Raw genomic sequence first — 25,948 nt, forward strand, 5'->3', positions numbered from 1 at the left:
TTTTTACAACCACCTTCAACACCATCATGAGGTGAGTATAGTGCTCAAAGTGCAACACCACAACAATATAAAATCATTAAAACAAAACTAATAACAAAAATGAATAATCTCTAACATTTCCCGCTACATATTAGACACGTATCTCCCGTCATAAGCATATACTTACAGCATGCATGAAGAGCTTTCACTGGTCCCCATCAGTCCAGTTAAAATCCCTTTCTGATTCACACATAAGAAGCGTAAGCACTTCAATATTGGCATCTTTTCTTAATATAAGACATCCCTTTACAGCTGATGCTCTTTAAGAGGCACCATGTTTAGTACATAGATTGTAAACATTCATTTTCCTCTGTGAATAAATACTCCCGGAGCAGTGTTTCAACACTGCTGCACACAGAACAAATTCACATTTCCATTAACTTTGGGGACAACAATAATAATAATAATAATAATAATAACACAAAATAAAAGTTCATAAATTCACAGCTGTGGCTGTTTCAAGTCGTTAAAGCAGACACGTAGGGCTAATTTACAAAACACAGATTAAGCCTCGATCTTAAAGACTTAAGGCTTGAAACACACTCATTGTGATATGTATTATTACTGTAATTCTACCACTTTCCCTTAACACACATCAGCTGGTACACTGTAATGCACAGAGTGTCAAGTATTCACCATGTTTCTGTGTAAGCTGCTAAAAAGATTGAGGCAGTCCATTATTGGATGTAAGTGGTGGTCCTCAACGTCTCCCTGAGCTCTTAGATTCTAAAAGAAGCAAAAAAAAGAAGTTAAGAATAGTTTCCTGTAGATTTACACAGGGCTCAGCAATTCATCGTTTTTATATCGATATCATCATGTGAGACTTGATATCGTCTTAGATTTTGAATACATACAAAAGTGTTGGCTTTTCCTGGTTTGAAAGGCTTATATTACAGTGATGCAATTCTCTAAACTGTTCTTGATCTTCTATTATTCTATAATATTTAAATATATGAGATATTATTTGTAGGCCATATTACCCAGCAGTAGCGTTACATTAGGAAACACCACCAGATGAATTACCTGTTTGGCTTATTCTGTCCAGCAGATGGAGCCAAAGCAGCTTTTCCTCTTTGCAGAGCATTAGTGGCAACCTGCAGGCCTTTGTTTTGTTGCTGTTCCTACATAGAAAAAGACAAGTCAGACATCTCACATTCAGTTCACTAAAGCAAAATTTGCATATTTGCTTGAGAAGAGAAAAAAAAAATTCACCACTGATGGCTTGACAGGACAAGGCGGTGGAGGTCTGTTTGGAGGGTCTGGTCGGGGTTTAAGTACTGCTGAATGCTGCGAAGGTAAAGGTGGAGGATTTGACGGTGGTGGTGGAGGAGCCTGTTTTTGTCTCTGCTCAGATTTAAAGGGAGGTGAAGTGTAAGCCTGAGGAGAGTATTGTCCCTGATTAGAAACTACAGGCTGAGGCGTCTGCTCTGCAGCGTATGCAGGTACGGGAGGTGGTTTCACCGCCGGACGCACGATATCGTGTCTGGGCCGAGACGGGCAAGACGGGCTCGGACGAGGAGAGGATTTCCCCTGTGGAAGAAGTTAACCACAACAAAGTTCAGTGTTTTATTCTAAAATTCAAAAACAACAGAGAATTACCGCACTGTCGGGGGTCATCATGGGATTCTTTACCAGGTGGTCTGAGTCAGGTTTTTTCAGCAAGAAAGTTGGGTTGGCGTGACCGTTCATGTGACTGTCGCCATACAGAGGCTTGCTCTCGACCGGTACAGAACAACTGAGGGTTAAAACACAAATAAAGTACAGACCCGTCATTTATACATCCACAAAACATGGAGACTAAAGTGAAAGTACATCACTGGCAAACTGCTGTCACATTAGTGTATAATCACTGGGCAGGGGTCCTGTTTCACAGTTTGACAGGATCACAGCTCCCTAAAAGTGAAGCCAAAGCGTCTCTGTCGTCCCCTGGTGGAAGACTGCGGTACAAGTCATAAATCCCACCTCTCAATGGGCCTCATTCACAAACAGTCCGTACGGATTCATCAGTTTTTTCTTACCTGAATTTGAACTCGGACCATGCGTACACACAAATGATGACAGCCTGGCTGTCTTAGAAAATGATGAAACACACCTTTTAACTAAATGTAAAGCATATCAAAACTGCATTAATTAAAAAAAAAGCTTTAATAGAGGTCTTGGAGGTGTTTTTATGGTTGATTTATATTGATTTTATTTTCCTTGCTTTTAGGATTTTATCATAAATGTCACAATGTTTTAATGTTAAGCACTTTTGTTGCACTTTATGAATGTATTACGCTAGGTTATTACCTATCATAATTATTATTATATCATCATCATTAGGTGAAAGTCCTTGCTGGCTGTCATCTTTTTCACCCTCATTTTATTATCCCACTTAGAGATATTTCCTGTAATTTTGGAGAGTCTCTTATCTTGGGCTGACAGAACAGGTTCTCCTCGTTCTCCACCTGCTTCCTTCGTTTTTCTTCTGGTCTGTTTTTCTTTTTAATGCATCAGCTTTCACGTTCAACCATTTCTTTTTCATCTGAGACAGTCTGTTTCTCCCGGGACACAACAGACCACGCACAACTTCGGTTATTGCAGCCTGAGGAGTTATTATTAGTCTTTTCTGTCCTCCTCCTCAGACACGGGCCGTGCAGCGTTGCATCCACGGTACAGATTGAATGAGGGGAGGCGGCGCTCAGTGCTCATCAAAAGCAGAAATAAAACCTTATTTTCTGTTTGTTTCCAGGCGGTTAAACTCTAAACACAAATAAAAACCCCACATACTGTAGCAACACCTGATTCGCCCTGAATGTGAAGTTACAATGACTTCACCGCTTTCTCTATGATACTTTCCCATACAAACATATTTCCTTATATAGAGAAAAGGCGGTGTGTCAGTATGCAGATTGCAGACAGTGGGTATGAGTCTGTCAGTTTAAAATGATTTTAATTCACAAACTTGGCCAGTGCACATGTTTCACGAATCAGACGGTGACTTTGTGTGGGAACTTATTTTGTGTGCACAGTAAGAACATTTGTACGCACATGTTAGTGAATGAGGCCCATTGTTAATAGACAGCACATGGGCCAAACTAAAACATCAAAGTGAATGTTTCCCAAAGATGGTTTCTGCCATTTTACGTAGCTCTCATTATTATGTTTGTTCAAGTGTTCATTTTTCTCATCAGTTTGTTGACGATATAAAAACGGGGCTTTATGCTATAATTGACAACTAAATTCTACACACTGGTCCTTTAACGCTTTACTTGCCTTGGTACTGGAGGCGGAGCAGAGGTCTTCAGTGGTTGGAGTTTATGTTTGTAGCAGCACCACAGTCCAACAGCAGCCAAAACCACAAAGAGAACCAGAGGGAGGACGAGCAGGACCGGGAGGAGATTACCTGTTGGGACACAAAACGGACAAGAGTCAGAAATTTGCATAACTACAGAGAACTCTTTAAAACTCTCAGCATATGAAAAACACTGCTGTCTCACTGTGGCCGATGACAGGTCCACTGTCGATACTGCCTCCTGACCCCGCCTGGTCACACAGAGGAGGAGCCCAGCCCGCGTCACAGTGGCAGTTACGATTGTTGTTGCACAGCTGGTGAAAGAACACATAACCCAATAAAATGACAACGTAAAGTTTCGTATTCAATATAATTACATGCAGGTTATAGGAGAGAAAAACATTTTAGGACTCCAGAATCATTCTATGTAGTAAAGAGACCAAGGTTCAGAGGTGGCAAGTAAGTCAAGGTGCTTCAGCTTGACTTGAATGTTTCTATTTTCTGCTACTTTATACTTCTTCTTCACTGCATCTGAGAGAAAAAATAATCCACTATTTATCTGACAGGTGTACTTACTTTGCAGATAAATATTTAAGACAAGGATAATGCCGCTGTATACTCTTATACTTTATGTATATTTTGCTGATAATACTAATGTACCTTTACACAAGTAAGATTTTGAATGCATGACTTCTACTTGTGCTGGAGTATTTTCACTTTTCCTTATTGCTACTTCAATCAAGTAAAAGACCTCACTACTTCTTGCACCACTGCCAAGTTTGCCATCTTTCCATAAAAGTGGGCTTGCAGCCAAATCCATCTCCCCAGCAGCGTCCTTCCTCACACACACAGAAACCTACCCCGTGTCCGTGGCACTTGGCATTGCACTCATCGGCTCTGAGGAAAGATGCATTGCAGCACTCTCCATTAAAGCAAATCTGTTGAGAGAAGTAGGGGTGTGAAGAAGTGAGTCAGAGAAGGGAGTGGTTCCTGTATGTCGAATTTTACTTTACTCGAAGCAGAGATGGGCACCAGAATGGAATCTAGGCAATGAACTGCTGCAGACAATAGATATCTGAAAGACTTAAAAAAGGGTCTGTCTTTTCTAACAGGAAGCTGCCATATATAAGCCAAATATTGCTCTCTCCAAACCAACCGAACTCCATTGGGGAAATCACCAATTTTACCTCGCAGAAGACAGGAGTTGCTGGTCAACCACTGCCTGCTCTGTTAGTTTGTTTGAGTTATTGTGTGACTTTAGTGTTGTGTTAAAAGGTTAGTTCGGATTCATTGAAGTAACACAAAACACAAACAAACTAACAGATTGAAGCATCTGCAGACCTGCTGCTTCCGTGTTCTGTGAGGTAAAATGACTGATTTCATCCATGAAGTCTGGTTGGGTTGGAGAGAGAGCTATTTGGATTATAAATCAGCAGTTTTCCATTACAAAAGACTGTTTCTGCAAGATGAAGTGGTGAAAATATTCTAAAAACTTGTTATATTTTTTTTTTGGTGAATACCTTCTTATGTGTTTCATATACCTTTTGGTCCTGACCCTGTCCACAGCAGTTCATCGCCTGGATTCCACGCCTCCTCATACAACCCCACTACAATTTATCCAAACTATCCCTTTAATAAATTTCTTTTAGTATATCTCCATGCAAGTATGAGTCTCACCGAGTCAACGCCACACTTGGTGCCCGTCATGACCAGGCCTGGGTCCAGAGTGTCACCCTGTTCCTCTTCGCCCCCCTGCCCATCCTTGTACACGTGTGTTCCCATACACTGGATCTTCGTGTTTCTCACGCTGACTTTGGTTTCTATAGTAACGGCGTTGTTCTGAATGGGCTTGGAGGCTGAAGTTAAACACTGGATTTTTCCACACTGAGCATCCCTGGCAGAAATAATAAAAAAGAGTTGTCATCCATTTGTTGAGACTGAGGGGGGGTAAACACCTGAACCTCAATGTTTTGATCTTCACCTCTCCTTGCAGCTCCTGTACTTCCCATACAGATCTTTGCCACAGTTTCCGTACATGTTCCCAGCTTTGTTCACCTCTTTAAAACACAGGTCAGGGGCCGGACGGCCATCTATGGTCGAAGGGAAGAAAATGCGCAGGCGAACCTTAATATGGCTGCACAATAATACACAATTTCAGGAAATGCATGCACAGTGTGTTATACGACCACCTGATGGAGACCAGATGGCACCCCTTACTGTTCTGTGTGGCTCCTGTGGTACTACAAAGGCTCTCCAGGGAGGCTCTGTCACAACATGAACATGGACACTGTCCAATAACAGTCCCTAATCCTGCGACCTACTGAGGGATCATCTCTAACTCTGTTCAGGATGTCTGCTTCAACAAGCACTGGATGTTTAACAGCTTTAATGATACAACATGACATTATTTGATGGTTGAAATTTTATGCATTTACAGTTGTGATATTTTAGAGCTTCAGTCAAGTCCATTAAGTGTAACTGCACTTTTTGTACGCTTTTGTACAGTTATAGACTCTCTCTCCACATCCCTAAACTTGTATTCTGAGCGTCATTCATTTGCCAAAGAGAGACATAAACAAAGCTGAAGATGAAGATTTTTTTCCAGTTTTCTATAGAAGAAGAAGACTTCATTAATCCTTATCATTTATATATGGAAACCAAATGGAAGATTGGAATCTGTCTTTATTTGCGAATGGAGAATTTACAGACAAACAGACAAACCCTCATGAATATACATAGTGGTATTAGAATGCATTAGTTTTAGCTAGGGGCATCCAATAAACCGGAGTGTATATGCATGTATAAAATATGTTGCTATGGAGGATATTACCCTCTTTGGGAACAAAAGATTTATATTTTATGATCATCCAGTTTTACTCACCTTGTCCCCACAGAGCCTGACACTGCTGCTCCAGGGTCAGACACATGCCGGTGTAACAGTAGGCCTTCCCGTCTGCACACGACGTACCGTCCACTAAATAGAAATTAGCGGGACAAGACTCCGCCTTCCCATCGCAGTACTCTGGCAGGTCACACGGGCCTGAGCGAGCACGACACAGCACACCAGGGCTCTTCAACTGGACAGGGAGGAGAAAAGAGACGTTTTGGAAGAAAAAAAAAACAGGACAAACTTATGTAAGGATGATTATCATTCATAGGAGATCTGATTTTTGTGCTTTGCTTTGTTAAATAGAAATCAGTACCTTGCAGTTTTGGCAGCAGACGCCGTGGGCGCACTCAGCCCCAGCTTTTAGCGTGCAGTTGTTGGCGTTACAGCAAGGACTAGTGCACTCCTACGCAAAAAAAAAGTAGCAGAGGAAAAAATCATGAGTCCTGGCAAAAGATACAGGGGGAAAAAAAAATCAAAGACAACATTCAGACAAGCACAGACCTCTTCTTCCCCGCAGTCACATTCTTCTCCATCCTCCAGGTAACCGTTGCCGCAGCGCTGCCCTCCATACATGGCTGTGGTGTTTGGCAAATTGAAGAGACATTTCCCGCCTCCAGAGCTCAGGTAGCTCTTCAGCTCCTTCATGTTACAATCATTAAACACACGTGGAAACGGATGCCTGGGCAGTCGTGTAGAAGAAGCACAAATACAGTATGTAAGGATTTGTCTTTTTTTTTCTCTGTTCTGTTACTTTAATAACAGTGATGCGTTTGATCGTGGGTCATTTGTGTGTGTCGTACCCAGTAGCAGCAGCCATGATACAGCCTCCGTCTTCAGCCTTCGCCTGGCAGCAGCCTGTGCTGTCATGGCTCATCCCGAAATTGTGGCCCATCTCATGTGCCATGGTGGCAGCTACACCCACAGCTGACTCAGAGTGGTCCTGGTCAAAAGAAGAGTCCGAGTTTACTTAAATATCAGGGGCCATATGATGGAAACTTTCTATTTTAAGTCTTACGATAGAAAAAGTCCAGTATAGGTTTTTTTTTTCCCAGTGTGGTATTACAGAAGCACATACAAACTAATTTGAAGCACATACAATTAAAACAGGCTCTTCTGGTTAGAAAGTTTCTGTAATACGGCCCCCCTAGAATAAGTCGGCCACTACTTACCTAAAATAATTTAAACACATGGATCATATTTTGGTTTGTATAAGAATGTTTTAAGCACAGAGATAATCATGCTGAACATAATTTTTTTTTACAAAATGCGATTGAGTTTCCATCGCCACTAACATGCACGCAGTGGATTCCTGTTTGTTTAGTCTCTTGTCCCTCACCGTGTTCACTCCTCCAGACTGGTAGTCGGAGCACATGGCTTTAAGAGGTGCCAGACCGATGGTGGTGCCCTGGAACGACCTCCCCCTGGAGACACAAAACGCCACTGGTGATTAGTTCTAGCTGGACAACGGCCCACTGGGATACAACTGGGGATGGTTATTGTCTCGCACGATGAAGATAAAATCAATTGAGCGATCTGCCCCACGGGACGGGAGGCTTAGAGGAGATGTAGGGGGGCACTAGCATTGGAGAGGGTGAAGAATGACAAATGGGAAGACTAGCGGGAGCGAGTGACTGACGTGATGAGCTGAGCGTTGTCGTTGGGGAGCGTGCGGAGCTGTTTGCGTCTCCAGGACAGGAATGCTGCCAGAGTGCTGTGAGGGTTGTCTGAGACGCTGATCATGTCCTGGTTGGTCCACACCTCCAGACCGATTAATGCCACGCGGATGTTCAGAGCCTTGTAGTACTGCAGGGGAAGTGGACAGGAACAGTCAGACATGGGGGCAGAATTCAACTTCTCATCACTAAATATATGTGTGATCAAACCGACAATCTGTTTGTGGTTTTCACACTTCACATCACGTTACCTTGTCAACCAAGTTGGCTGCTTCCAGTAATTTCAGATTGGTCTTCTCGAGACTACTCCCATGCTTGTCAAACTGCAAACGACAAAAAAAAAAACCCAACTCATTTGTGTACAGGAACAGACACACCCACGTAACCACAAAACTTCATGCCTCACCTGAAAAACAGGATGTGAATCAGATCTTAAATTTAATCTGACAAGCTCTTAACAGAAAGATGAGGGAAATCTGCAGTGGTTACTTCCTATATTTAGGTTTCTTAGAATATTGTGTTAGGTAGTAACATACTATTCATATGAGGGTATTTTTGCATGTCTATTCATTCAGTTTCATTTAAGACAAAGATTAGGCTACACAAATATTTTCATTATTACCCTATTTGTTGAATTAGATTCTAGTGATGGCTGTGGCATTGTTTCAGACTTGTTTGATCCAAATATTTCCAATAACTCAAGAGTCTGTAGATTCCAAAAGTCAGCTAAATAGAAAAAAGCAGAAAAAATAAGATAAAATAAAAATAAAATTCACAACATGTTTTTATCTAACGAAATATTCCGCTTCAATCCAATCCTTTCAAAAACAACATTTTCATGCCAGTGAAAAAACTGTTTTGTGTAGGTTTTTTCGGAAATGAAAGCCGTGGACACTGGACTCGCATTCAATAGTTTCTCGTCACTTCAAAAATCAACATTGCTCTTAATTAACTTTGTAAAGCAAGAAAATTAAAAATCCATCAGTACCATAAAAAAGTGCTCAAATAGCGGTTGAAAGACTGTTTCTCAACCTCGGCTCCAGCTCCCAACATTTAATAAAAAAAACCACCCACATTACCCTCAGCCAAGTAGCAAAAAGTGGGGCAGTACCTGACCTGCACACCAAGTAACTACAATACAAGTAAAAGAACTATGAGATGTAGGATTGCTACAACAACTAACTATACACTATTTTTTTAAATTAATTTATTTATTTCTGTATTTTTACTGTCATTATTAATACACATTTTAATAGGATGAAATAGTTGATTTATTCTTTCTTGTTGTTTTTTCTTTTTGTTTGTTTGTTGTTGTTGTTTTGTTTATGGTATGTTTGTTTGTTTTTCTAGTTTCTCCCCACACCATCACACAGCACAGACATCAGACATCCGTACTCTGCACATCTCAAAAGCTCTGCTCTCCTTTTATTTCTTATTATTATTTTTAATGACAGAGGCGGCCAAAGCTGGAGGGTTGAGGCTCGGCTCTGAAAGGGACCTAGATCTGCACAGACACACCCGAACCCCCAAGGGTTCAGGTGTGTCCCTAACCAGTGACCAGCAGACCCAACCCTCTCAACCCCTGCCTGGCCCTGGAGACCCCTCTGCTTCCAGTGGTGGCCCAGGTCCACTACAAGCCAGATTTTTTTTTTTTTAATCATCATTACTATATTTTGTTCACCTGCTCCTTCTCTTTTTTCTTTCCTTTTTTTTTTTTTTTTAAATAATTTATATTACTTGCCTTGTGTAATTCACTTCTGTTTCCTTCCTCTCCCTCCTCCACTTACTGACCTTCACTAACTCTTATTCCCTACTTAATTTGTGTCCTAATTTCAATAATGTTCTCCCTTAACTTCATTACACCTGTTTTACTTCCCTACCCACACGTTGTGGTTTACACAGTTGTACGCACACACACACACACACACACACACACACACACACACACACACACACACACACACACACACACACACCTTTTGCTAGCCAATATCCCCCCTTCCTTTTTTTCCCTTTTTCTTTTCTTCCTTTCTTTGGACTAGTTCATAACAGGTTAAAACTGATGCTGTGATCCAATGATTTCACATTGCCTACTTCTGTCTGTGTAGCTGATTCTATGACCTGTCCTCCCACATTAAATAGTTCCTGTCTGGTTTAAAAGTGACAAAATATGACCACATCCACCTCCGTGTCCTCACCTCAGCCTTGTCTGCTGCTATCAGCAGCTCTACATACTTCATGTTCTGGCTCAGGTCTCTTTTTTCCTGAAAATGGAGACAGAAGAGTTTAATACAGTTTAATAAGTGGTGTCACTGTTGTTGTGCACTGTGTAAAACAGGTGATCACTGTTGTCCAAACTCACCCTCCTGCTCCGTGGTGACATCATTCCATGGATGAAGTCATTAAGCCCCTCCTCGTGCTCCCTGTTGCCGTGGTGATGCAGGCAGCTGCCTCTGGGTAGACGGAGACTCTCGGCTCTGAACACAGCGTGCTGGTGTGCGTCCGTGGAAGCAAGAAGAGGCTCTATCAGGTAGCTGACGCTGGTGTTCAGAGAAATCAGTCCCCTGGGGAAACAAGACACTACTAATGGTTCCATCCAATTATAGCTGGAGAAAATCAATGTAGTATCAATGACGGTGCACACTGTGGCCTAACAAAGAAATTTTTATTGCATATATTGTAAATGTCATTGTAAATAAGAATAAAAATGTCCTATAAACCTTCATAAACATCAGATGCATATTTTTTTTTATTTGGCTGTGGTGGTTTAACGGATGGGTGGAGCAGAGAAACATCTCTCAGGTGATTTACTGCTGTTTACAAATTAAGATCAGCTGAGACAGACAGCGGTACACAGTCCTCTGGCTTCTTCACAAAAACTCTCATGAGTGCAGACGTTCATACACAAACACACATGCATGAACACAGCGGCAGGTCAAGCAGCTGTAGAAAACATCTGGAGAGGTCAGACGCCCACATGTCAAAGCTGCTCTACGCTGCGTTTGCATTTCTCTGGAGAATCTGCATTAGTAGGAAGACATATTCATTCACCCGTCCTCCAGATGTACAGTGCTGAACCTACAAAAACACACATATGGCTACGATTTCTGTCCGTGCTCGCCAGTTCCTCCTCTGCTGCTGGTCTCTCCTCGCAGAGTGTATTTAGCAGGAAGAGCCAGCTGCCCTGGATCCACACCAGGAGAAAACACAGGATCTCCATACTGAGCTGGACTCAATGAACCAACTCTGGAGCCAATGACCTACTAACCTACTGAGCTGCCCAAGACATTACACACAACTGTTTCCTGTCGCATTATCATTCTAGCAATGGTTTGATCACAGGCTGAACACTTGTGCAGGTTTTGGTTATGACTTCTTTTCATCTACAAAATCACTATCCTCTCTCAAGAGCTCTTGCTGCAAGGTGCTCTAAAATTTCTGCACGAAAAAAAAAACAAAAAAACATTTCTATTCTGCCCCTTAGCTCGTACCATCTCTCTGCTCTGCCCTCTGGATGATTCAGTAGCACACAATAGACAATAGATCAGTAGTTTTCCAGTCTTTGTTGTGGCTGCATTTCCTTTTCTTTGTGGTAGTTTCCATCATATTCTGCCACCTGCGTAGCTTGTGACTTTGTGGTGACAATTTTCCCGATTGGGGTGCAGGGTAGCAACGACAGTGACATGGGCTGATACATGCCACTTTTTGTGTAGTTCTTAATATGGCAACCAGTGTGTTTAAAGAATTGCATTACATTCAGGTTTCTGCAACAATTTGATTTCTTAAAGGAAAAATTTTGCACTTTTAAGTGGATGGATGTCCAGTCAGTGTTGATGGTAAATATAGTTAATTGAAGCAATAAATTCCTCAGTGCATGCTATAGTGACTGAGAAAGCTGCTGCAAAATCTGTTGTTCTTTCTGCATTCTGTGATGTCACAGTGATGTCGTCGGGGTTAAGGAAGAACTGCAGGCTATTTCAGCTTGGATTTATAGTCTCTGTTGGCAAAAATACTCATCTAGCTTCCCCCCTAGTTACTCAAACTTTATGTTTTTCCCATTAAAGTAATAGCTATAGCAGCTTTCTTGGTCAATATAGCAGCACCGTGTTTACTGTTGTCAATTGACCACATTTACCATCAACACTGACTGGACATTCACATGCAAAATGCCAAAACTGTGGATAATCAGATGGATTTCTCCTGAAAAAAGATGATTTCTCTGCCAGGTCTCAGTCTAACTGTCTTTCTAATCAGCTTTTTACATGTATAAATATGGAAGGAAAGAAAATTTCCTCATCTGTTCAGTCAAGTTGGCCAAAATAGGAAATGTTGAGCAACAGTTAATTATGCTTATAATGTAAGTGGGTACTCAGAAAACACTGTGGAACTGAGAAAAATGCTATGCATCCATTAATTCTGCTTTGTTGGCCCACAATTTTTGCCCGTCAGCTAGAAAACAAATGAAGCGAGCCTGTAAAAATAGCCTTAATGGAGCTAATTGCTTTCATTCAGAGTGTAAGCGCTGCAAACACACCAATAAGATCAATCACAAACATCCCTGTGCAATATAATCCACAGCACCCTGTGTTTGAGTTTTGGGAAAACTTTTTTCTTGCAGATCTTTTCTCCAGTTTGCTGAAGAAATGACAGAGAAGTCCTGTTCCCTTCATGAATAGCTTTTTATTTTTAGAGGGATTTTCATTTCATTTCATTTTATGGGAGGTTTCTTAGATTCCTAAGAAATGTTTTTCAAGATTTGGGACCAACTTTAAATATTAGAAAACTTTATGAATACGGTGGTGGAGTTTTCCATACCTGAGTCCTGAGCATGTGCTGACTGCAACACTTGAACCCTTCATTCCCACAACCTCCCCGTGGTAGAAACAGTGTCCCTAGAAGAAAAAAAAAGCAATTGAACACACTGCTCTCCGTGTCGGGCAGCAGGGTGGTGCAGCGATAAGAGAGACGGTCATTCAACCAGAAGACCTTGTTACATAAGGAAAAAATGTAGCATTTTATAGCCCTACGATTCATCCAATAGCATTGATATTTATTTCTCTTTATAACTCCCCACTGCAGTTTGAAAACATCAACCTGTCTCGTAGACTTACAGAGCTGGCAGAAGAGGAGGACTTGCGTTCTCCTTCAGGAGTGTACCATATTTCCTGATATCCAGGGGCCAACAGCTGCCTGATGAAAGACAACACAAAGTCAGAGACAATTTACAAGAGAATATATATATATATATATATATATATATATATATATATATATATATATATATGTATAGCGTCAGACATTCAAACTCCTGAAACATCAACAATATGGTGGAACAATGGGTGAAATTTACAGAGTAAAAAACTGTGGGAAACAGTGGAGATGGAGGATTCTCTGCAGCAGCTCGCAGCTCATAAAACATTCAGTCTGACAGAGACACTCTTCAAAACCAGACCGCTTTAAAGATTTAGACAAAGATCCTCTCAGAGATAAGAGGAAATACAAAGATGAATGTTGTGACTGTTGTAAAATCCATGCACCTTTCCCAAGTGACTCTTTTGACTTCAGCTGAAGCAGGAGAAGATGGTAACTTCCCGTTTCTTAGACCTTAAGTTTGTTGGTGTGTCCACCGCTTTTGTTTGACAGGGCTATTATTTACTTTTGTCCTCCTGTTTTTCCTCTATTACTGGAATTTCTCCACTGGTACACAGTACAGACTGCACAGGAGAGGCTGATAAATCAGGGAAACATTCACATATCAAGAGAAACATTAATTTCATTGCAGTAAAACATTGCATTCCTCTTGCTTTCCGTCTGTGTGTGTGTGTGTGTGTGTGTGTGTGTGTGTGTGTGTTTGTGATTGAGTGAGTGTCTCTAGACTCGGGCTGTTTCTGTCAAACTTCTGTCAACCCGGCAGCCCAATATTTACATCTCGTACCGATGCTTATTTTCCTGTCTTTTTCCTGTCTCAATCCATTCTTCCTGTTTTCATTCATAAACTCTGTCCGCCTCACAGCTGGTTTTCTTTCGCTCCACTCATCTCTCCTCCCACAGTCGAACTCCGATCCATCAAACAGGCTGTAACTGCAGCGAAATCAAACTGTAAAAACTTACAGGATGCTGAACTTAATGCTGAAATAAACATGAGACAGACCTAAGATGTTCCACTAAGATTTCATTATTTATCACGTATCTTCATTTATTTTAAATCTTAGTCTGCTTGAGGCTTTATCTCAAGGTAATGGCTATGCTAGCCAGTCCAACTGTTCTTCCCTTTTTGTCTTTGTTGGAAAAATAAGTGCAAATCTTTCAGGTGCAGTCAAATGAATAGTTCAACATTGTGGGAAATCCGCTCATATCCTTTAATGCTGAGACTGATGACAAGATTGATAATAGAATCTAATAGAACTACATAGAGCATTGCTGCTCAGCCTTTCTTACAATTTTTTTCCCCAGTGGCCACCATAATTAGCCACTATTATAAAAGAGACGTCTTTGTATTATGACTTTTTGTTGCATGCCACAGTGTGTGTTTGTGTTGCTGAGCTTTCCTGTGCCCAGGTTCTGCCCCCCCTTCCCCTGAAGCTGCAGTGATTGGCAGCAGCTGCAGTCACTCTTCAATCAGGGCCCGGTGCTCAAAAGCAGAGAGACTGCAGCTAACAGGGCCAACGGTGCATTCGGCAGGTCTGTATGTCGGCAGTCTAGTCCTGCAAGGGTCGTGCAATCAGTGTCTTGCTAGCCTCCACAGTTAGCAAAGACACTCGTTGGGTACCTCATATGCTTTGTGAGCTCTGGCTTCAAAGTCGCTCGTTGTCTGTGTCTCTGTGTTTTTGTTAGCCCCTCTGGCTAGCAAGGACACTCGTCTTGTGTGTGCTGTTGTTCAATTTAGTATGTTTTATTTCATTTGATGTTAACTTAATTTGTTAATAAAAAGAACCTTTGTTCACACTTTTCTCTCAGTTTTCCCTTCTTCCTTTTTCACCCAGTTAGATTTATTCATTGTTGCACCCCTCATCCCCTAGGCCAAATTTGGGGGTTGTAACACTTTTTGATCCATGAGGGTTTCATATTTGCAAAACTTTTCTAGAACTGAGAAAAGTTATTTAAAAATTTGTGATGGGTCGAGTGGGAACTCATGGAAGAAGTAAACCAGGAAGCTTGAAAACTTTTTTGGCCTACGTGCCTGGTGAGCAATTCTTGTTGGACTGAATAGATGCTATATTTGTGCCCAGTCTCCAGCTTTTAATAGTACATCCATGCTCCACACATTATCATTCTCCTATAGGGGAAAAATGTATTTCTTTAAACCAATCACAATCGTCTTGTGCAGCACTAAGTCCAGGATGCACCAATGGCATCCCTGCAAAATAGTGCTGGGGTAACTTGTTTCGGTGGAACATTTACATGTGAGAAGGTGAGCCCTGGCATTAAAATGGCTAAATCCCAACAAGAGAAGAGGCAACAGCTGCTAGCTTGTTTATGTTTGTACTGTTAGCAACCAGGTTCTAGCTTTTTATTGCTACTGCATGGTGATGGTGGGTGCAGCCTGAAACAAGGAGCCAGTGGCAGACTTACACCCACAGTCTACATCCTGTGAGTCAAATTTTGTTGGCCAAATTCAGGCTAGCTGGTTTCCTTTGTTTTCAGTCTCCTTAGTGAAAGCTGGCTAGCCGCTGGCTGTAGCTTTATATTTAGCGCGCAGTCATGAGAGCGGTGCAATCTCCTCATCTGACTATGGGCAAGAATTTCCCAAAATGTCAAACTTTTCCTTTAAAGGATGATGAAGACAGATGAAGATTTGGGGGACGGGGGATTTTTCTTTTCTCTCCCGTCAGATGCCCTGAAGGAGACAAGCCTCTTGAAACAATGACAGCCTGTTGATGCAATCAGCAACAAAGGCAGTCAAAATGACAGAAACTAGTTACTTCATGCTTTAACAGATTTCCACTGTGGGAGTTGGGGGGGTGAGAGGGACTCTGTGTGCACACACACAAGCAGTCTATGAGAAAATTTTAAAAATGATCACTCAGTGATGATGTATCCGGCCGATGTCACCCTAAACAGGGTAACCACTGCTGTGTTGTGATTTGACCTTCTAACCTCATTTATATCTGACCGTCCTCTAGTTGTCCTAATTAAAGTTTCCCTAATATTCCCATCATGCTCTCCTCTCATCTGTGCGACCCTCTCTGTCACTCTAACAGGCAGAATTAATGACAGAGTGGCTGATGATTGACTGAGGTTTACCCTGCTGCTGTTTCATGGTTGTTAAACAGGAATCGCTTCTTCCACAAGGAGACACATGAGTCTTTGTCTCTTACATTCTCCCTTATTCTCACATGCCTGTCAGCAGTACGCTAGCAGACCGGTGGCTATAACCTGCCGCCATGTGATGTTTAGACACAACATGCCATTAAAGCCACTACCATTACTGAAAGCACAATATCAGCTTAGTTTTAGTTTTGTCTAAGTTTTCACTACAAGTGCTGAGGAAAAGTCCAAACCCAGCAATGTCTTTGCCTGTTCAGACATGGCTACTGTCTGTTCTATTGAACATTAAATACAGTTAATGCCTAATACTGTAAGTAACTTGTATAATGTGCCATAAGCATTGGTTTATGTAAACCACAAAGAAATGTGTCAAAGATAAACCAATGAAACTGTCATCTGCCACGAGGAAACACAAACAGCAATAACTTGCAGGTGTGTTCAAAGGGTTTAGTTTCAGTATGCCTCATCATTGTATCCACAAGTTAAAGTAAAAGAGAATAGTTCAGGTAAATGGATCATTTCATTGTGTGATAAAACCACGAGGACAACTGCAATGCACATGCAGTTAAACATGATGTCAGTGGTTAATCTCTGCACACAGTTTTTATGTGCCATTAAGCAATAGGAGTCTGCCTCTGCAAGATAAAGCCAACCAGCAGCAGAAATGGCTATAGCAGTTCAGGACTGTGCCAAATACATTACTGTGTTTGGAAAAATGACAGGACAAAACAGTAACTGCACTGTCACAGACTTATGCATGCTTCTGAATGCAGAGTGATCTGTCCAATATTGGATAGAATGAGTGCAGTGGTTGAATTTGGGTATGAATATCTGTGTGTGACTGCAATAAAATCTTGTTGTAAAGCATACTGATCAGTGAAAGTGGAGAAAAGCCCATATTTAGGCATGAAAAGGTTTCACTGTCTATGACTTGCAAAATACATTGAAATCAGTTTTAAGGCCTGAGAGAAATAGTTTGACATTTCTGGAAATGAATGTAGTCACTTCCTTCCAGACTAGTAATAGACAATCGATACCACTCTCATTTCTGTAGGCTAAACAGGAAGCTACAAGCGAGCAGGCAGTTATCTTATCTTAGCATAAAGGCATCAAACAGGGAAACAGCTAGCTTGTCCAATGATAACAAAATCTGTCTTCCAGCACCTCTAAAGCTCACTATATCTCATTTTGTAATCCGCACAAAAATAGAAATGTACTAGTGTACCAGAAGTGTGGTTTTTGCGGGCGGTAATGTGCCAGACTATTTCTTGGCTGGGCGCATTGACCTTTGAAATTCTTGTCACCATGAGACGGCCACGAAACCAGCTGAGATTCCAGGAAGTGACTGCACCTGGCCAAGAAATAGTCGGCACAGAACTGACCATTGACTGATTTTTTCTTTTGTAGATAGAACTTGTTAGTCTGTTTTGGAGGTGCTTGTTGGAGGGTTTTGTTACCTTTGGACAAAGCTAGCCAGTTCGTCTTGTTTCAAGTCTTTATCCTAAGCTAAGCTAACCCACTGCTGGCTGTAGCTTCAGAGTTGCAGAACAGATGCAAAACATTCTTCCATGCATCCTTTAAGCTGGCATGTATGTTGAGCAATGCATCCCTTGGAGGGCGCTGTTTGGAGTCAAAAGTTATCCCAAAGAGGAAGAAGAAGAATCAAAGGTTTCTGGCAACAACAAACATGGCGCCACTGGAGGAGGTTATAAAAGTCTACCTCTGGAGAAAGAGGCAGGTAGCAGATGTCTGTGTGGACATTAAAAATATAGCAACATGTGGACGGAGAATTCTTTTCACTAACTAACGACAAATGTCATTTCCAATACCACAGGATGTAAAATACTTTGTGTTGTTTCGCTTGATTTATTGACCACTCTGCTCCATGACTACTGGAGGGACTGCTCTGCTTCATTCGTATCTGTAAGCTTTCATGCACAAATACAGATGAAATGAATGCAGAGTATGGACAGATGGCTCCATCTGTGTCCATATGCATATTTGACATTTAGCATAAATTCATGAGCCTTGAGTGTGCTTTCCAAAATGTCGAACTATTCTTTTAAACAAACCAGTCCAAACCCTTGGAATATCCCTAATTCTTGAGTCTAATTGCAGTCTGGTAAATGCTGTGAGAGCTTTCAAATCAAGACTGCCAACCCCTCTGTGTGATGGCATGAGCGCTGCACTGAGTTTGGACGTCTTCCAGCGTCCACACAGATGCTGTGATTGAGGAGCGCAATACTGGCTGAATCAGGACTGTCTGGTAGTGAGGCTGAGACAAAGGCTCGGTTCAGGGGGTGGGGGAGTAATGCTAATGTACTTGGGAGATAGTGAAGGAGAAGGGAGGAGAAGCGGGACGCTGGGTAATGCATTAGGGTCAGTGGGTCGCATTCTCTCATAGTATCGGATGACATCACCGCACACGGGCGCAGGGAGGGAGAAAGCTGACGCAAAGTCAAAGTACCACTCAGCAACGGATGATGAAGAGGCTTTTATTGCACGGGGAGGCCAGTGTTCTGTTGTGTGAGTGTTTCCCCAACACACATGCCAACACAGAGGCCTAGATTAAGACATCTAAGCAGACGGGGCTGCAGCACCGTGAGACTAAACATAGAAACAAAGGCAAGCGATGCATCCCTGTTCTGGTCCTGTGATCCATCAGGTCTGTGCTTTTAGTCTTGTTTGTGTTCTGTTCAGCTGCTGTGTGTGTCGCCTGTCTGCGTGTGGCCACAGTCGCCCAAACCCTGACCGCAGAGAGCGCGTGGGAGATGTGTGTTTGCACTAGAGCCCTGGGGAACATCAGATGAGGTGAGGGAAGCAAAGAAATGAGAAAGGATGGGGGTGCTCGTTTTTAGACCGTGGACAGTGGAAGACGTATGAGGTGAGGAGAAGGAGAGGAGGAACAATGATGTGCACGTCTCCCAAGGGAGTGCTAAACTCAGGTTCATGCACTTAAGGGTGTGCAGGAAGGGCATTAAACAGTAGAGGAGAGAAAGTCATGCAGAGGAGGAAGCAAGAATATCCACACCATTCATATCCGAACCAGGAGCACATAACTCACGCCCAAACTGACCCCGACTGTCTCTGCTTTCCTCTTTCCATGTTTTTTCTCACCTCAACCCTTCTCCTCTGGTCCATCACTCACTTTCTTGCACTGTCTCGCTCTGTTTTTATATCCCTTTTCCTCCACTCTGAGTCAGCACACTAGCCTCCGTCTGGCTTTTAACCAAATCAAGCCTCTACAGGCGCAGCGGCACAGCCCTTCATTAAGATAAAAGCTTAGGCAGACACGTAGACGTTGCACGTACAAAACCTAAAAAAGACCCAACGTGTACTTTGACAAGAGTGACTGGGGAGGACATAAATGGATTGAGTGTGTGCTCCAGCCACTGGGAGTACTTATGCGCACAAAAATTCACAGCTACGTCGTTCTCCTGGCTTCGCCTAAGTGATATATTAAGTGAAGAGCAGATGACTGGAATTAAAAGGGAGAGAGCAGGGGGGAAAAATGAGATGTAAAATGCTTCAGGAGGTTAAATAAGATCAAGAAAGACGAGATCAAGACCATCCCACAGCTAGTTCGGGTTCTCCCTTATCTGCTGAATGTCAGAGTTAACAGTTGCAGGGGCAATGAGGACAAGAGGGAGTAGCCAGCCCCCGGGACACAGAGATGGACAGTGGCAGCGTTTTCTCTGGCTTTTCTCCAAAATCAGACATCGATCTTACACTGACACAAAAACTGCTGTCTTCTTCAGCCCCCCCACATCGCCGGATCTGTCTCCACATTTAGGCCAACGGAGGCCTGGGATTTGCTGTTTTGCTGTTGAGCGAGAGGGGAAACACTGGCTGGTGGAGGGGTGAAGTGGTAAACCTCAGACTAAATAATGAGTCCGCGAAGACAGAAGGCAGGCCCTTTGTCTGAATGCCGTAAAACTGTTTTTGTAAGGGATAATATGAAAATTATTAGGACAGAGAAGGGGTCTGAATCTCATGGTTACAGCCCTTCAAAGCTTTACTAAAAACTGAATGGCTTGCATCTTTTAAAGTATAATTAATATTATGTTTAACATGATTTTCACACGTAAAAAGTAGAAAATAAATCAAATTAAAGGTGAGAAGAAGCTGGAAGGACGTCTATGGGATCTGCCCTCGCGGGTGCAACGCCGCTGCTTACGCCAGGACCTAACTTGCGCAAACCTAGCGGCTAGATTGACCAGTGAAAGAGCAGCGTGCATCAAGATTAGCATTAGAGGATACATTGGGAGAGATTCAGCCACACGTTTGAGCCTCATTCAGACTGAGATTCAGATGACGAGTCTGATGTGCAACAAAGTTGACAACTAGCATACATGTCAGAATGTTAAATGTGGTTTGAATCTTTTATTTGTTTTTGTTTGTCAGCTTGTGAGCTTGTTACTGGCAGTGTCTGACACAACTAATGCTCCCGCACTCTGTACTGACAAGTCTCCTCTGCACAGGAGGTTTCAGGTTTCTTTGCCTGCGTTACAGCGCATCGCTTTTGCATTTGTTACGAACTGAATCTAGCTAATCTAGTAACTTTGAATCTCAGATTTTACGGAAGTGCAAAGACTTCAGTAGAAGAATACGAAAATGCCTCTCTAGTGACAAACTTTGCAAAGATATAAGTCAGTATTGTCCAGGTCACACATTTTAGGGGACATAAACAAAAAAGAAAGTGGAGGGGATTTTTAATGTCTCACAGTACAACAATAGTGACCTCATTTAAACATAAAAACAAAATATTAAAAATGCTGTACCACTAAAAACTAAGCATGTTAGTGGAACTGTAATTTTCATAATATCCTCCAAATTGCACATTAAAAATTATGGTGAACAGAGGAACAAATAATTTACTACTGCAGTCAGTCAGTGATTGAATGAACCACGTACAGGCGACAGCTTTGTCTAGCTCAAGGAAAGGCTGAAATAAAATATAAATCTATAAAATTTTCTTAAAGAATTCAGCTTATGCTCCTTCACAAAAAGAGAATAAAACACATAAATGTCTATCTACTAATACCTAATAATTTTCATACAGTCCTGAAGTGAATTGTGGCATACAAGCATGCACATATTAAAGAGTGAAGCTTAACTGAATGAGTCAGAAAAGAGTGTTTAGATGATTTTTTTCTGGATCAATAAAGCTCTCAGACACGGTACATTAAAGGATCAATACTAAGGATGTAGGGTGCGTTTCTTTGGTATTAACTATGTCATTTTTACTTTAAATTTTCTCAAGCTATTTGTGTGCTTTATTGCTAAAATGACCATTTGCAAATGTAATTCTTTTTTTTTCAAATTGTATCAACACGTCTTCCTTTCTTTCACATCACCTCGCTCCTGTTGTACAGTAAACGTACAGCAGAAGTGATCGACACCGGTGAAGAAACGTTCACAGCTTTCCTGTTCCAGGAAACAGATGAGAGGTTGCACAAAAATGGTTTCAAAATCAAATTTTCTTGCTTGGAAGTAAAAGGAGTTTTCAGCTGAACTGTATTTCCTCTTTCTTTAGAAATGTTGGCACTTATCAGTTATTATCAGTGATAATTGTTGCTGTCTCATGATGAGGAACCAGAATAACTGTAAAAATGTCAGCACACTGTCTCTCCTTGTCTCCATCCCTTTATTTAACCACACATACAGACAAAGACTGTGTGTGATTGATGAAAATTCCTTTGCCCCGAAGGAATATCTAACAGTGTGACCACCTGCTGGGGAGGGAGAGCAAGGGGGGGCAAATCCCTGAGGGGACGGTCAGTCAGACACGGCGGAGTCATGGTCTGTTAATGTGTGAGTGAATGAACGACAGAGAGAGCCAGCGTCTGATGGTAAAAATGGACTACATAAAAGCTTCCCATTCCACTTGTGCGCTGGCTCAAGTCTAGCAGCGATAAACCGCAGCTCTGTTGTCACCACTGACATCTCCCTCTCCGCTGTCCCACCCAGCCATCACTCCGTCCATTAAAAGAGCCAGATACTCCCATCTGCTCCCTTCCTATCACCATCCCATTGTTCCTGCACAGGAACCGCTCCATCAGATTACAGGATGTTAGGTGCAGAGGCACAGTCTTACTTCCTGTTTGCCCAAGGCACACAGATCGGGTGTCAACCCACTGTCGTCCAGAACCATCACCCTGCTTTCCTCCCATCATCCCCCTCTCTGCACTCAGGGGGGCGCTGACCTTGTAAATGCGTCTGTGTGACAGCTAACATCTGGTCAAATAAACAGGGCTTCAGCTGGGTCGTCTTGTGGACATCGAAGGAGACACAGGACATTGTTGATGCTGAATACACTCTGACCTGATTTATTTAAATACAAGTAACTGCATATACGTATTGTCTCTGTTTTACCTGTTTTTATAAAAACGTGGCTACTCTGAAAGTTGCCTGAAATTTTACTTCTCTAGTCGTACTTTATGTATGAAATAGGATTGTTCCAGTACATCAGTATCAGAAGATGCCTCTGATACTGCCTAAAATACTGGTATCAGTATCTGTGAGTATGCAAGTCTCTGCAAAACAGGACTCTGTTTCTGGGACTGGGCAAAATATCAGTTTTATATCAATTTACTTGATATGCGACCACATACCATCTCATATTTTGGATATCATGATATGATGTAAGTGTTGTCTTTTCCTGGTTTTAAAGGCTGAATTACAGTAATGTAACATGATTTCATTTAGTCATCATAGTCTCATTACTGAAGATTATTTATCAAAAATGTCACTGCTGATATTTTGTGGAAGCATCAGTAGTCATTTGTACAATATTGCTGCAATACTGATATCAAGGTATTTCGCCAAAAATATTAAGATATTTCAGAGAGCATGTGTGTATCAAAATATGTATTGAATGGCTTAAAAAGATCGAGATATTATTTATTAGTCATGTCACCAAGCTTAACCTCTACTTCCATGGATGTATTAAAGGGGTAGTTCGCCCAAAAATGAAAATTCAGTCACTATCTACTCAACCTCATGCCGACTGAAAGTTGGGTGTAGTTTTTTAAGACCACAAAACACTGCTGGAGTTTCACAGGAAATCAGCAGTTGCAGAAAACAGGTGTTGCAGAATCTCCCAAACAGTGGAAGTAAATGGTGACCAGTTTTCAAATGTAAAAAAACAACAGATTAAAAACATTAAATGTCTCCATACTGCTCGTCTGATGTAATCCAAGTTTCCTGAAGCTCCAACATGTCAAGTTGACCAAAAAGTGTTATTGACAGGATGTTTTTAGCCTGAATCGTCACTGTAGATTAGCTTGAAGCTTGAAGTCACGTTCACGTACACATGCACACGTCTGAACTGGGTGTGTGAGGTGTGACGGTGTGTAAACAGCATGTTGTGACTTCAGGAGACTTGGACTTGGACAAGCAGCATGGAAGCTTTTTATGTTTTTTTCTTGCTGTTTTTTTTTTCATTTGGAAACTGGTCACCATTCACTTCCATGATTTGGGAGATTCTGTAACACTGTTTTCCTGTGAAACTCCAACAGTGTTTTGCCGATTAACAAAATAAACCTGACCTTCAATCTGAGGGTGAGGAGATAATGACTGAATTTTTTCGGTGGACTGTATACAGTGTTGGAGGTACACCTCCGTTCATTTGTAGGAGAGCTGCTCAGCGGTGCATGAAAAGAGCTTCAGCATATGATCTTCTGCATTGTGCAGCCAACAGAGCAATCACAGTAGACACTTTCTTTAGCTAACTTCAGGTTTAGCTCTCTGCTAACTCAAATGAAATTAAATTATTTAATCGTGCAGCTACTCTAGACTTTCTGAATTTTACTGGACCATATGGATCAAATCCTGATATTAAATCCACTCATATCCACCATTATACAGCCATTTTTTCCACAGTGTAAGTCTTGTTGGACTGCAGTGCATCATGTATGGTTGTAATTATACGGTTTGGCCACTGTGTCAAATTGTCTTTAAAACCCGATGCTCTTCCTGAGGTCTTCGCTGCTTCCCAGTGTGCCCTTTTGTCTTTCCCATGTTCTACAGGTTTGACCTGAGCCCATCCATACAACAATGATACAAACACATTTCCAGTATGAAACACTGCGGCGTCATGCACTTAATTCTACTTAAGTCACTCACTCATTTTTCTCCAGGTGTAGTCGGAGCTCCTGGCCCTCAGCTGAGATCAGGACCTCTGCCTCTGAAGGGTGCTGGGAGGACAAAAAAACCCAAAAACATATTGTCCATCAGGTAGCAGACATTTCAAATGTGATTCAGTGCATTTTTTTTTAAATAATTTTGTTAACCAAATGGACAGAGTGAGAAGGCAGACTGACTCACCTCTTTGTCGGCAGACCTTCTGTGTCTGCCAGGATGCAGCCATGTGGGATAAGTAACCTCATAACTCTGTACGTCCTCAAGGATGCTCCTCAGTGAACCCTGCTTGTTTCCTCCTAATGAAAAGCAGAGAGAAATGAGAATTAGGAACAGAAGTAGGTTTATTGCCAAGTTGGTTCTCACATATAAGGAATTTGCCTGGTATTTGGGTGCACAATGGTCCCAATAAAAGAAAAGAAAAAACAGGGGGCAACATGAGAAAAAAAAAAGCATATTTGTCTGCAGCAAATGCATCTAAGAGACCAATTAAAATATTTTGATTTTCTTTGATTTTTGCATTGAATGACTAACTTTTAACATATAAAAATAACAAAGACTAATACTGACACCGTGCATGGCCAACAATCACGCATTTTGGCAGAACATATATTCCAATGCAACGCAATACCTACCTAGTTTTTGTAAATATCCAGTTTTAATCATGGCTCCAGGAAATAATGAGACTCACCATTGTAAACAGCGCCTTCAGCAACACAGTGTAGGAGGAAAACTATGAGGCACCGACACAGAGAGGAGTGCACGGCGTCGACAGGAGGAGGAGGACGCGCTCCAGGACGCATTCTAACAGCAAACAGCTCCAGATTAATCTGCAACACTGAGACATAAATGTGCAGTGAACTCGGTCTGAATGCTTCACATCAGATGGTGAAAAACACGCCGCCGGTGTGACATCGCGATGATCCGCTGCTGCTGCTGCTGCTGCTGCTGCTGCTCGTCTCAATGAGATGCTCTCAGCATGGACGAACATCTTTCTTTCATTCTCAACCCCTCCCCTTCATCTCACACACACACACACACACACACACACACACACACACACAAGGACGGGGACACTGAGCTGGTTGTGAGGCAAGATAAGTCAGGATATGATGAAAAAATGTAAGAGCGAGCAACATGACACTGAAATTTGCAAAAATTGCATTGCAAAAATATTTCCTGTAGTGTAGAATTTTTTATTTCTAATTTCCAGTATTCATAAAAATCAACGTTACCATAGTTCAACAATCGCCTTTCTACAATGGTGCAGTTTCACCTGGTTGAAAGGGCATTATTATTATTATTATTGTTATTATTATTATTATTTCTTAAAGAGATACTCCAGAAATTTTGCTTTGTGTCTCCATAAAGTTCTTGGACTCACAAGAGACAGTTATCCTTATATTTTATCATTTTAATTTGCTGCAGGCACCAAGGAATGCTGGGTCCTACAGTTCCCATCATGCAACCTCATCCTTTTGTTGAACCCTCCTTGCCTACTTAATAAAGAGCTGCAGAGATGTATTTTGTTAGGCTCACTGGGAAGTTAGTATCACTCTGGTTCCCTCCACAAAAAGCCAACAGGATTTTTCCACTGGATTTTGGATTAGTGCAGAAAATAAGTGAACGTCTTGTTCAGTAAGACAATCTTCACAAATGAAC

The 25,948-nt window shown here is 41.8% G+C and overlaps 1 protein-coding gene across 1 annotated transcript; it reads right to left on the reverse strand.

The window, feature by feature from the left end:
* On the reverse strand, positions 1-25,251 carry adam19b (ADAM metallopeptidase domain 19b). The gene is made up of 22 exons (XM_084718640.1): positions 24,978-25,251; positions 24,473-24,585; positions 24,272-24,342; positions 12,988-13,066; positions 12,692-12,768; positions 10,239-10,440; positions 10,075-10,140; positions 8,128-8,199; positions 7,840-8,006; positions 7,540-7,624; positions 7,004-7,143; positions 6,705-6,882; positions 6,517-6,606; positions 6,195-6,390; positions 5,295-5,403; positions 4,991-5,207; positions 4,174-4,251; positions 3,519-3,627; positions 3,295-3,424; positions 1,672-1,774; positions 1,252-1,569; positions 1-1,160 (listed from the first exon to the last, which is right to left on the reverse strand). Exons 1-22 carry the CDS (start codon positions 25,087-25,089, stop codon positions 1,059-1,061), a joined length of 2,814 nt encoding a protein of 937 aa, XP_084574766.1. The 5' UTR covers positions 25,090-25,251; the 3' UTR covers positions 1-1,058.
* Between the last annotated feature and the right edge of the window lie 697 nt (positions 25,252-25,948).

Source organism: Lutjanus erythropterus, chromosome 5, assembly GCF_056507025.1.
Source record: "Lutjanus erythropterus isolate fLutEry1 chromosome 5, fLutEry1.hap2, whole genome shotgun sequence".
Taxonomy (NCBI): domain Eukaryota; kingdom Metazoa; phylum Chordata; class Actinopteri; order Lutjaniformes; family Lutjanidae; genus Lutjanus; species Lutjanus erythropterus.

What these genes read in the sequence shown, in the direction of transcription:
- adam19b (XM_084718640.1), bottom strand. Translation starts at nt 25,089, where the DNA reads ATGCGTCCTGGAGCGCGTCCTCCTCCTCCTGTCGACGCCGTGCACTCC. An exon ending in AGCACATGCTCAGGACTCAG is followed by an intron (nt 10,441 to 12,691) that starts GTATGGAAAACT and finishes TTGTTTCCCCAG; the next exon opens with GGGACTGATTTCTCTGAACA. An exon ending in TGTCACCACGGAGCAGGAGG is followed by an intron (nt 10,141 to 10,238) that starts GTGAGTTTGGAC and finishes CTCCATTTTCAG; the next exon opens with GAAAAAAGAGACCTGAGCCA.